A 12,452-nucleotide genomic window follows, 5' to 3' on the forward strand; every position below is an offset into this window, starting at 1 on the left:
TGTATGTATGTATGTATGTATTTATTTATTTATTTATTTATTTTAATCTTTTGATTCGAAGACAGTGATCTCCCCCCCCCCCCTCACAAATAATCTGGTATTTTGGATGATACTGTACATTCTAAATAAACAATAAAACATTTTGTCCGGAGCGAAGTGACAGTTAAAAGCGCATGCGCAGAGGGTGGAGCCTGTGGAAGTCCTGACAGGAAGGTCTTTTTGTTTGGGGCTCTCACATTCGCAACACTCCTTTCGCGTCCTCTGGTTCATAACCGTTTTTTATCTGAATTCATTTCGGTGAGTATTCGCCTACGTGTTGACTTTGTTTGATATCACACGTCATCACTTCATTAAATGCGACAAGCCATGTGATCCGATGGCGTCAAAAAAATAAAATCGTAGTTACACGTTTAGTGTTGCCGTCATGGGCGACGTTCGAAGGCTCGTTACGCTTAAATTAGCCCAATTTACGGATTTTCTCTACTTCCATGGTACGTTGTAAACATTGCTACATGACACTACGCCTACATTTTTCACGTGAAAATGCACTTGCAAATAAATCTTGCCTACTGAATTCCGTCGGCCATCTGTTTAGTATTGTAGATTATCGAGCTCGTTCGAGGGCCCAGCTAACCTGTGCTAGCCTCAGCGCATGGTGAGGCCCTCGGGGAGCTAAGGCTAACAGCTAAAGCCATTTATCAGCTAAAGCCAGGTATATTTCATTTCAGGCGTGTAAGAAACATTCGGCTTCTTTCGCCCATATTGATGACAGCTTCGTTATACTTACGTGGAATATCTTAGCTGTTGTTAACATTTAACTGTGTGGGTTTTACACAATAAAAGTACCGTAATTGCACCTGGACACAAAATTGCTCCACTTAACGTTTACAACCCCCGTAAACCTGGTGTCATCTTTTTCCCAAGGTGTCTTTTATGAATAATCAGAAGCAGCAAAAGCCGACGCTAACAGGCCAGCGTTTCAAAACTAGGAAAAGAGGTTGGTGAAGCTTCTATATGCGCTTCACTTGGGTCGTTCTGCTTTCTAACAAGTGCACTTTCTCCCACTTCAGATGAAAAGGAGAGGTTTGACCCTACTCAGTTTCAAGAAAGTATCGTACAAGGCTTGAATCAAACTGGCACTGACTTGGAGGCGGTTGCGAAGTTCCTTGATGCCTCTGGCGCCAAGCTTGACTACCGCCGCTATGCTGAGACACTCTTTGACATCCTGGTGGCTGGTGGAATGCTGGGTATATTTTGTGGTCACGCTCTGAACAATCCTTTTATTGAACTGATATGTTTCTTAATCATATATGTGTTCTCATGCAGCCCCAGGTGGGACTCTGTCTGACGACATGACCCGCACAGAGTTTTGCCTCTTCACGGCACAAGAAGACCTGGAGACGATGCAAGCATATGCTCAGGTAGGCAGGAAGTTTGAATATGAAACTGCAAGTAGGGGTGGAAATTTTTATTTGTCTGTATTATTTTTTGGAAGATGTTTCACCTTTTACCCAAAAAGGCTTTTTCAGGGTAAACATTTGTAATGTGAAATCTCCATATTAGTCTCTGTGTGTCTCCTTGAGCACAATAGGGTTGCTTTTGTTGCCAGGTGTGGCTGGTGATTGTCCATCCTTGCATAACAACAGGCCATTCACCTGCCTTAAAACAGCTTATTGTCCACTTTTTCTGTGGATCACCGTTACCCAAATGACTAGGATATTGACACATTTATTCCAAATTGGAGACTTTCCACTGGAATTGAGTGCTTTAACAGAAATATATCAAGATATTCAAAACTTAAATACAATCTGTCCCCTTTCATTTTTTTTAAAGAATGAAATAAAAATCTTGAATTGAATTGAAATAAAAATAGATGGCTCTTCTTGCCAACATGCGAGGCCATTACAATACCTTATGTAATACCTTATGATGCAGCGGCATCTGAAACTTGTACCTCAGATTTTTCCTTGCAACTTACAACAAAACAAATATCGACAAAGCAACAGGTCATAACTAGGGTTTAAGTTCCCTATTTAGCACTAACCTTCTTTTTTAACAATTCGTGTTTATAACCATTATTTGCTATGAAAAGTTTCAACTTTGAAAATTCCTGCAAATTTGCAAACTTTTCTGCCTCCCTGATGAGTGCTTACTAAAAATGTCCTCCGAAATATCCCCCCTGCAGGTTTTTAACAAACTGATCAGGCGTTACAAGTACCTGGAGAAGGGTTTTGAGGAGGAAATCAAGAAGGTAAGCACATTTTGAAAAAGCCAAGTTGGTAGCTGATGTATGTTGTAAAAGGTGCATAGTATGGTTTGGACAAATGAGCTTGATTGAGAGCACCCCGCGGTCCGTAATTTTAATACAACCTACAAATCAGCAACGTTTCTGCGGCTTTGTGTAATCATCATTGTATTGTGTGATTCTGCATAGTTGCTGCTGTTTCTGAAAGGGTTCACTGAGTCTGAGCGCAACAAGCTGGCCATGCTCACCGGCATTCTTCTGGCCAATGGCAACATATCAGCCTCCATCCTCAGCAGCCTCTTTAACGAAAACCTTGTCAAAGAGGGTAAGGGGCCGGTGTTCCATGCTGAGCACTTGCTGGTGGAATTGAGCGAGCGTGTAACCGCCGCATTCTGTTCAGGAGTGTCTGCAGCCTTTGCCGTCAAGTTGTTCAAGTCTTGGATCAATGAGAAAGACATCAACTCCGTAGCTGGCAGTCTCCGCAAAGTGGGCATGGACAACAGACTGATGGTAAAATATTTTGTGATGCAAAGATATCTTTCGTTGCATTTTCTGACGCTGATGCCTCTTCCCCAAAGGAACTTTTTCCTGCCAACAAGCGGAGCTGCGAGCATTTTTCTAAATACTTCACTGACGCCGGGCTGAAGGAGCTGTCCGACTTCGCCCGCAACCAGCAATCCATCGGTGCCCGCAAGGAGCTGCAGAAGGAGCTCCAGGAGCAGATGTCCCGCGGGGACCCACTCAAAGAGGCAAGGCAACCGACCTGGGAGAGACACCTTGCTGGTTGTTCCCTCGGATCAGGTTTAACGACCGTCTCCTGCCACCACAGATCATTGCTTTCACCAGGGAGGAGATGAAAAAGGCCAACCTCTCGGAGCAGGCCATGATCGGCATCATCTGGACTTGTGTGATGAGCTCTGTGGAGTGGAATAAAAAGGAAGAGCTGGTGACCGAACAAGCCATCAAACACTTGAAGGTTTGTCACTCCCTGTGTCCTTTGCCTATTTTGCCTATCTTATCTTGCGCTTGTTCATCAGAGGTGACGTGACTCTCTCTTCTCGACAGCAATACAGCCCTCTGCTGAAGTCCTTCACCTCCCAGGGTCTTTCTGAGCTCAGCCTGCTGCTGAAGATCCAAGAGTACTGCTACGATAACATCCACTTCATGAAAGCCTTTCAGAAGATCGTGGTGCTCCTCTATAAAGGTCTGCGACAAGCACACACCACCACTGCGACTGAACTGTCATGAAGCGCGTGTGTTTTTCTGAAATTAGCTTCCATGAAATGTCCACCATCTGCATCTAGCACCGAAGCATAGAGAATAATTATAAGTTCATATTGTCGCTGTCTGGCCAAATCATTCCATCACCCTACTAAACAGCTCTTTGAGAAATCTAAATGCCACATTGCTCGAGCTATTGATACCTTCTATTATGATGGTAATGATACTGTTTTTTTTTAGCAAAAAAACAAAGCAATCATGCTCAATCGCTATTTTGCTAATTTAATTGGTGTAATGTACAGTAATTGGATTAAATGGTAAATGGGGTGGGTTGTGTCTCTGCTGAGAGTTGTGCCCATCAGTCTGGGGTAGGGCTGCTCAATTATGGAAAAAAATACTAATCACAATTATTTTGGCAAAAATTGTAATCAGTTATTCAAACAATTGTTTATTTTTTGGTACAAAACAAGAAAATGTATAAATGTAAAAAACAAATCAAATTTTTTTGAAACACTAATTATGCATTCCTTTTGGGTGAAACAAAGTTTATTAGTTATTAAAAAAATTGAAAATGTATAAATGTAAACAACTCAAATTATTGTTGTTAATAATAATAATAATAATAATAATACTAAACAACAATGAGCTGACTTTGCAGTCTCAGGGGCGGAAATGAATGCATGCAAACCTCCGACCCTGATGAGTTTCCTTTCTTCAACAAAGCATTACAGCTAGCGGATTTTTTTTTTTTTTTTTTTTTTTTTTTTTTTTTTTAAATTCACAAGACAGGCCTACTGAAATGTATCTAAACTACTGTCACTCATTGTCTAAAAACAAACCCACCCAGACATCAAGACATTTCTCACAGTTGAAGTTCTAACCGAATTAAGATGTGCTCTCAATATTTTTACAATACATAAGAAGATTGGTTGATAATTTGTAAAAATAACAGACGATGTGGGGACTGACCAACAGTCAGTAAATTTGATTTGTGAAAAAATACCATATGTACGTGTGGCTTAAAAGTGAAGTGTTGAGTGTCTGCTGCTGGAATGCACGAGTGCAGTCAGTGAATGTGGCTGTTGCATGCCAACAGCTTCTGAAATATCCACACTGTCCGTTATTCTCACCTGTTTCCTCGTTGTTATTATTAGGATATGGCTGCAGTGGCCGTGGAAGTCAGCTTTTTCGTTGACAGTTGCACTATGAGTGTGATGCATTACGTTGTCTGTGGTTCAATTATTTGTGGCATCTCAAAATGTTGGTCCACAGGAACATTTGGGTTTAGCTCTGTGTGTAGAGGCCTTAATTTACTCCTATTGCCTACAGCCGCTTGCGGTATCAACACATTTGTGATTTTCCCTTTCCCTCAGCGGATGTATTGAGTGAAGAGGCCATCCTGAAGTGGTACTCTGAAGCCCACCTCGCCAAGGGGAAGAGTGTCTTTCTCGAGCAGATGAAAAAGTTTGTGGAGTGGTTGAAGAATGCAGAAGAAGGTGAGAAAGCAAAGTGACAATTAATGAAAAAAAATGTAGACAAGCCAAGATGGGAAATTGGCCAATGTTTGCACATTGTATTCCCTTTCCAAACAAATTGTTGGACACAGATAGTGACCTAATTCATTATCATGTAGTTAATTATATAATAACGTTGATTCTTAAACAGCTGTAGGTTCAACTAAGGATGTAGCCAATTTTAGCAAAGGTGGTTATATTTTTTGATTGGTAGGCCTAATTTTTTTTATTTGTATTTTTTTTTTTTTTTGTGCCAAATTTCATCCGACTTAACAAAAAATCTATTGGTTGGACATTGGTTAATGCTGTGATTAAATCTTGACTTTTTTTTTTTTTTTTCTTCTTCTTCTCCCCTTGTCCTGCAGAATCTGAATCGGATGAAGAGGAAGCGGACTGAAAACCTCAGACGCCAGATGAGCTTTTTTTTTTTTATTAGTAAAGGGATTGGTAGAATGTCGATGCCCTTCTGACTTTTCTACCTCCTGGTATAGTTCCCACCCTCACAACCTGCACATCTTATTTTAGAACATTTTTTTTTAAAGGGCTCGGTCCTCCTTTGTAACTGTTGTGTTGTCCTCTTCACTTCTCACTCTAGTAGTGCCCTCTAATTTGGACAGCAAACATTCCGTGTGATCTTGTGGCCTCTGCTTGCTCCAGTTGTCACTCGGAGTTCACAACAACTTACCACAAGACTGTGAGGCCAACTGACAAATTTTTTGCCAAAGTACTTTTTTTTTTTTTTTTTTTTTTTTTTTTTTTCCCCTCCCCCCTTGTTTTTTGTTTTCATTTCTTTTCTGCCCCTTTTCCTTAAACTTGGCCCAGATGATTTTGGCCCTTCTCACTCAAACTCCGCCTTCCTTTTATATCCTGTCCTGTGTGTCGTGGTCACACTGGTTAGTCAATTGAAAGACACGCCCCATATATTGCCTCGCCAGCAGTCAAACTTATTGGTTTCTACTTTCTTTAATCTGATGTAAACCAATTGACTTTTTTTAAAGAAATAAAGCTTATGAAATGATCGCATTTGTTTTTAGTTGACCGAAGAAGCATTCCAGCACAGATGCACACCACACCTCTGATGTGAGGAAACCCAAGTCTCCCCGCAATTTGTCATCCAACACACCAGCTGAATGATGACACTTGTTTATGGTACAAAAATATTTATTTTGCAGAAAATGATTTGATGTGCAAAGGTATCAAGCCACACAATACAGTAATGTTACACATTTGATGTTGAGGTAAACATGTTTGAGGTAGTGCAACATTTCTTAGGAGGGTTATACATTTGTGTTGTAGATATGCACCATTTTCATGCACTTTGTATGAAAGGGCCTTGTGCATCGCAAAAGTGATGTGAATTGTGCAAAAATTAACGTTTGATTTTGAATAAGTTAGACTTCTGCAGCAGTACCTACTGAAGGGGGTTGGTGGGACCAAAATAGTGCAACCTTACACATGGGCTCAAGTTGCAGCTCAACCAAAACACAGGTTGGTTCACAGGCGCAAACGATGGGATCAGAAAGTGCTTTCCAGTATTGATTTTTTTTCTCTAACTTTTAAACTAAGAATAAATAATATTTAAATATGTACAAATGTAAACTTCCGTGACCGCTCCATGTGGATCTGAGGCTTTACACTTTAGTCGAGCGCTTCCCGCCGTCTCTTAGCTGCAAAGATGACAAAAAAAAAAAGAAGTCATTTTTAATAAAGTGAAAAGCAACAGAAAACTGAAGTCACATGTTGAGTCAGTGATTGTCTACTGCAAGATGAAACATTTTGCTTGATTTGCAGATTTGGAACAAAACTAGTAAGCTGGCTGCAACAACTTGAGCAGGTGGAGAAACCAGCTTTGAAATTCATTTGATGCAATGATTGTTTTGAATGAATTGTTAAAAAAATAAACGGTGAGAAAAGTAATGACACTATTTGTGTACTTTTTGCAGGTATCTATACTTCAGTATTTTTTTTCTGACAACTTTGCGTTACATATATTTTGTAAACATTTACATTTTTATTCGTGTCTATAGTCTTGATACTTCAGCGTGTGGATGATGAAATAACTACAAAAAATAAATAACCAGAGAAGGAAGCCAAACCTGTTGAGATTTTGTTGGGGATTTAGGAAAAAGGGATAATATGAACAAGAAAAAACATGACCACCTATAATGCAAGAGGTTATACCCATCCATGACCTTAAAAGAATTGACACGTGTTTCATAATTAGGCCTACTGCATGTGTTCAGTGCTGTCTTTAAAACCACCATTTTGTGCCATTTTATCTATGATTCTGGCGCCCTCATAATGGTCATTGAAGACTTCAATATTGGTTCTCTCTCATCCACTATCAGCTTCAACAAAATGCAGCCAGAGGGAATAAAACTGCACTTCCTGTTTAATAAATGCTAATATAAAGGGATGCCTTGTGTAATTACTTTAACAAATATATTTTGTTTATTTTATTGTTTGGTAGTGTCTCACTGCATATTCTTGATTAATTGGCAGCTGTGGATTCCCATATTTGTGGATATTTTTTAAACCTATTTAAAAAAAATATTTTTTTATATTCGGGGATGGGCGAGCGAGCAAACCCTTGGTTTTAATGCAAAACACTCATTGGTGCTGCAATAGATTTATATGTAAATATATCTGATGTTTTCAACTGTTTGTAATGGGGGTCTACTGTATAAATAGAGTTGCGTTGCCAAAAAATCTGACTGACAAGTTATTAAAACGGGTTTTAACAGTTGAGATTCATAATTAATTTTGTACTTAGGTATATTTCACTTTTTAACTTTATATAAGAATCGTTTTCCAATAGTGATTGTAATTTTTGTTTGTATTAAAGCACAGTGCGAGATGGTTTATTTAGCGCAACCGGGATCCTAGTTGGTCCACAGTACACCGAACCACATCACTGACCTGCTTCCTCTGGTTGCTCAGACAAAAGGTGCAAATCGCCCGCAGCGGCGGCGCGCTCCGCTGCGCGGGTCCGTGCACGCCGGCCTGGTGGCGGAGGCACGGCTGCCCGTCGCGGCTTTCCTCCCCCAGCATCAAGACGTTGGCAAGGTGTGAGATGTAGCTGCACGCCAGACGCAGCGTCTCCACCTTGGAGAGCTTCCTGTCGGCAGGCTCGGTCGGGATAAGCGTGCGCAGGCTGGTGAAGGCCGTGTTGACGCTGTGCGTTCGGTCACGCTCCCTCGCGTTGGCCGCCTGCCTCTGTTTACTCACGCCAGGTAGACGCGCCTCTCTCCCGCGTCTCCGCCTTCTCCTCCGCCTGGCCGGTTCCGGCTCCTTTCCGCGACGTGGGCTGCAGCCACCGGTGGACTTCCCGTCCGACCCGTCGCTCTCGCTGTCCGGGTCTTCTGGGTCGGACGCGAAGCCGTCGGTGCGCTCGCTGTTTGCGGACTTCATCATGGCAGCCTGGCGTGTGAACGCGGCGTGCACATCACTTTATCTATCCTCAGGGTGAAAATAGCACCGAGTGGCCCGAGCAGCTGCTCCTGATCCGGTGACTGAGGGGTCCGCTCCGGATCAGCATAGCATTTCTGCTGAATGACGGCTGCTTTCTGGGTCGCCAGCCCACGTCGGAGAAGGGAAGACAGGTGGAGCGTGCAGGAAGAGGAGGGGGTGGTGGGAGACACCTGTTTGTTTTGTTGGAAGACGCGGGTTAAAGTTGCGCTCTCGTGGTGGCAAGTAACGAACAAGACACAGGTGAGATTGATTGGATTCAGGTTCTTATTACTTTTTACTTTATATCTGATAATTGAAGCGGCTTTATAGGCTACTCCACTTTCGTCAAATGAGCCACATGGTAGTAGTAAATATACTACCTTATTTGGAGCGAGGGTTCGATTTCCGGTCAGTGCCCTCATAACAGCTAGCATTAGTCCAATTGGATGCTGCTGTCATTGTAAAAAGCCTATAAATGTAAAATGTCTATATTTTAATATTTTAATATCGTTTTTTTTTTTAGACGATATGTTTCGAAGGGAGACGGAGGCCATTTACGAAAATACCATTAAATCGATACGCTATATATGAATACAGGTGAAAGACCAGTAGAGGGGGCTACTTCAAGGATTGGTTCTCGTTTGAACCGTGTAAACGTATACGAGGAAGAACCAAGCACACGTGACAATACCAAGACGATTCTGGATGAACCTCAAGCCTCTACAAGCGACCCCCGCGTGAATCTACCCGAAAATCAACGAGAAAAGACACACGGCACGACGTATAAACAACAAAGCTAACACGTAGCACGAGAAGTAACAAAATGGAAAAATAATAGGATCAATAACTAAAAAAAATAAATACTAAATATAAATAAGAAAAATAAACATTTAACCGTATAGGAAATTTAACCTTATAGAAAAGTACACATCTGCAGAAGAGCTAATACATCTTGCGCGCTCTGCTAATAAGAGTGCCTCCCTTACCTTCTGTTTTCTTAAAATAAAAAAAAATAAAAAAACACGGGATCTTTACAGTATGTCTCAACAAATGCAATTCACTTACGTCATCACATTTGCGCTTCTGTTCTGGTAAATTTCGGTGGTAGGCTGGCGAAGTGTGGTGTCTCTGGGACACCGTAGTTCGTGTGCTTAAAATCATTGCATTCTCTTGTTTGACCGATAGATGGCGGTCGTGAGCTACACACTGGGGCTTTAACGTCTGGCGCGAGTGATACAATTTGAGTGCTGTGCGTTATTGTTCTGCAAGAGAATAAAAGCCAGCATCAATAATATATATATATATTTTTTAAAAGGCACCGACAAGCAGAGCGTGAACCTTTCCTACGAATCAGACAAGTTGGAGCCGTCTGCAGACTCCCATCACTCTCGCAGCCTAGATACAGGAGCGCCAAAACAATGCCTTCGTGAGCCATCAATCAACCGCCTCAGATCGGCCATCTCTGATCCGACGACTCTGGCAAAGTTTCACACATGTTCAGCTGCTCGGCTTCTGAAGACAAATCACAGAGGCTGTCTCCTCCGTGATCGATTATCATCTGGACTCTCATCGTTGTCCTTTGTTTTATTTTGTTTTTTTCTTAACAGTGTGATTTACAGGACAAATGGCTGCTCGCCGCAATATAAATCTCACGTTTAGCAACAAAGACAAAACTGTTTAACACTTCATACAGTCGCAGGTCCAAAACCAAACCAGTAAACATTCTGTCCAAAGGATTTCAAAGCAAAAACAATTATCCTTCACATTTGCAAGATGGACGTCTAGCTATGTATTTTATGTTTTTGAGCTGTTGTATATAAGATTGCGTTGTATATAAGAATTTTACCCTCTCTCACATTTTTGTTGTGTTACAAAACTAATAAATGTACTGATTTAAAAAAAAAAAGGATTAGGGTTAGAGAAGGTGTTGGTGGCACTCTCATGAGCAGACTCGATTTTTGACGATTCGTTTACGATTCGATTTTTGACGATTCGAGCACGATTCGATTTTTGACAATTCGATTTTTTTAAACGATTCGATTTTTTTGACAACCCGATTTTTTTTTTGAAGATTCGATTTTTGTGGGCGATTCGATTTCTTTTGACGATTCGATTTTTCCCCGACGATTCGATTTTTTTTTTTTTGATTTTTTTTTTTGACGATTCGATTTTATAACGATTCGGGTTTTTTTGACGATTCGATTTGTTGACGATTCGATTTTCTTACGATTCGATTCTTTTGACGATTCGATTTTTCCCGACGATTCGATTTCTTTTGCCGATTCGATTTTTCTTGACGATGCGATTTTTTTAACGATTCGATTTTTCCCGACGATTCGATTTTTTGGGCGATTCGATTTTTCCCGACAATTCGATTTTTTTTTTTACGATTCACTTTTTTGACGATTCGATTTTTTAGCCGATTCGTTTTTTTTTTTTTGACGATTCGATATTTTTGACGATTCGATTTTTTCGACGATTCGATTTTTTTGACGATCCGATTTTTTTGGAAGATTCAATTTTTTTTGGGCGATTCGATTTCTTTTGGCGATTCGATTTTTTTTTCAGCGATTCGATTTTTCGCCGACGATTCGATTTTTTTATTATTTTTTTTTTGACGATTCGCTTTTTTTTGACGATTGGGTTTTTTTCCGCCGGTTCGATTTTTGGGCGATTCGATTTTTTCCGATGATTCGATTTTTTGGCGATTCGATTTCCCCCCCCCCCCCCAGCGATTCGACTTTTTTTTTTTGCCGATTCGATTTTTTTGCCGATTCGATTTTTTTTTTTTTTTTTTTTTTTTTGCCGATTAAATTTTTTAGCGATTCGATTTTTTTGACGATTCGGTTTTTTGGCGATTCGATTTTTCCCCGCCGATTCGATTTTTTAACGCTTCGATTTTTCCGCCGATTCGATTTTTATGCCGACTCGATTTTTTTTGCCGATTCGATTTTTTTGACGATTCGATTTCTTTTGCCGATTCGATTTTTTTTTTTGACGATTCGATTTTTTTTGCCGATTCGATCATTCATCACCCACAAACAAACAGACTGGGGGAGGAGGTTCACCAGGGGAAAGGTTTTACTCTTGCCAAATAGACTGATTGAGCCATTTTGAGTAGTAAAAATTGATATTTTGTCCAGAATTAATTTCATAACTTGATTTTTCATGTAGAATTATTTTAAACACATTTTTTTTTTTCCCACTTGCTGTCCACAGAAGATGACATCACCTGTGCTACGTTATGACCAATCATGGCTCAGTTTGCTGCCCAAACCCATGCAGAAAATAGGCGAGCCATTGGTCGTTACTTCATCAGCGCAACAGATGTCATCTTCAGTTGACAGCAAGTGTAAAGTTATCAAATTCATTCTGGACAAAATATTAACTTTTTACTGTTCAAAATGGCTCAATTAGTTAAGTATCCCTACTCCAGACAGACAGAAAGACAGAGGGCGGCAGTGCAGTTGTTGTTGTAGAAAATCTCCCTGCCACCAGACGGCAGCAGAGTTTCAAAAAGAGACTTTCATTTCGAATTGCTGTTCCCAATAAAAAGCAAGTGACGCGCGAAGGATGGCTCATCATTCGGCTGGATTATTCTCTAAAGTGGTGAGTAATGACCTTTGGATCACCATCGTAGCAGCTGCACAAGCCTCCACTCTGGTCTCAGTAGAGCTCAAAACCAGCAACAAACGCTCCAGCAAATCTCAGCTTTCATCATTCACTGGACATCACCGTGGAAGTGGTGCAGAGCTAATGTGGCCTCATTAAGCTTTTAATCCTCATTTCCTTGAGACCTGCTGGCCCTGAACCTGAGCTGCAAAGTCAAACGGTTTTCTGTTGCTGCCTCACTGCAGGGCAGGCCATACAAATGACAAAGAGCAAAAGTGCACTTTTATTGAGCAAAACAGCTAGCATTCTGGCCAAAAAATAAAATGTAAGTAGGCCCTACAGTATAAGGAGTAATGAAATATGTGCACGAGGGGACAAGCTGAAAGTTACAACATTCATAACACACTCTC

General features: G+C 40.8%; 2 protein-coding genes across 3 annotated transcripts; one reads left to right on the forward strand and one right to left on the reverse strand.

Moving 5' to 3' along the window:
• The first annotated feature begins 194 nt into the window (after positions 1-194).
• Positions 195-5,999, forward strand: bzw1a (basic leucine zipper and W2 domains 1a). 2 transcript variants are annotated; one of them, XM_077513071.1, is made up of 12 exons: positions 195-297; positions 925-997; positions 1,071-1,247; positions 1,327-1,421; positions 2,186-2,251; positions 2,435-2,570; positions 2,646-2,755; positions 2,824-2,994; positions 3,075-3,221; positions 3,311-3,449; positions 4,840-4,962; positions 5,346-5,999. In XM_077513071.1, the coding sequence occupies exons 2-12, from the start codon at positions 934-936 to the stop codon at positions 5,375-5,377; spliced, it is 1,260 nt and encodes a 419-aa protein (XP_077369197.1). In that variant the 5' UTR covers positions 195-297; positions 925-933; the 3' UTR covers positions 5,378-5,999. The 2 variants fall into 2 exon arrangements, with proteins under 2 accessions (XP_077369197.1, XP_077369196.1); XM_077513070.1 differs by lacking the exon at positions 195-297 and adding an exon at positions 407-491.
• Positions 6,000-6,155: 156 nt separating this feature from the next.
• On the reverse strand, positions 6,156-8,755 carry LOC144013825 (transcription factor 15). The gene is made up of 2 exons (XM_077513072.1): positions 7,900-8,755; positions 6,156-6,647 (listed from the first exon to the last, which is right to left on the reverse strand). Exons 1-2 carry the CDS (start codon positions 8,392-8,394, stop codon positions 6,612-6,614), a joined length of 531 nt encoding a protein of 176 aa, XP_077369198.1. The 5' UTR covers positions 8,395-8,755; the 3' UTR covers positions 6,156-6,611.
• Positions 8,756-12,452: the final 3,697 nt, after the last annotated feature.

The sequence above is a fragment of the Festucalex cinctus genome, chromosome 2 (assembly GCF_051991245.1).
Source record: "Festucalex cinctus isolate MCC-2025b chromosome 2, RoL_Fcin_1.0, whole genome shotgun sequence".
Taxonomy (NCBI): domain Eukaryota; kingdom Metazoa; phylum Chordata; class Actinopteri; order Syngnathiformes; family Syngnathidae; genus Festucalex; species Festucalex cinctus.

Bases quoted from the DNA above. Each gene is read 5' to 3' on its own strand.
- LOC144013825 (XM_077513072.1), bottom strand. From the start codon at position 8,394: ATGATGAAGTCCGCAAACAGCGAGCGCACCGACGGCTTCGCGTCCGAC. The intron at 6,648-7,899 runs GTCAGTGATGTG...TCATCTTTGCAG, and splicing joins TGAGCAACCAGAGGAAGCAG to CTAAGAGACGGCGGGAAGCG.
- bzw1a (XM_077513070.1), top strand. The intron at 2,571-2,645 runs GTAAGGGGCCGG...CATTCTGTTCAG, and splicing joins CGAAAACCTTGTCAAAGAGG to GAGTGTCTGCAGCCTTTGCC. The intron at 3,222-3,310 runs GTTTGTCACTCC...TCTTCTCGACAG, and splicing joins AAGCCATCAAACACTTGAAG to CAATACAGCCCTCTGCTGAA.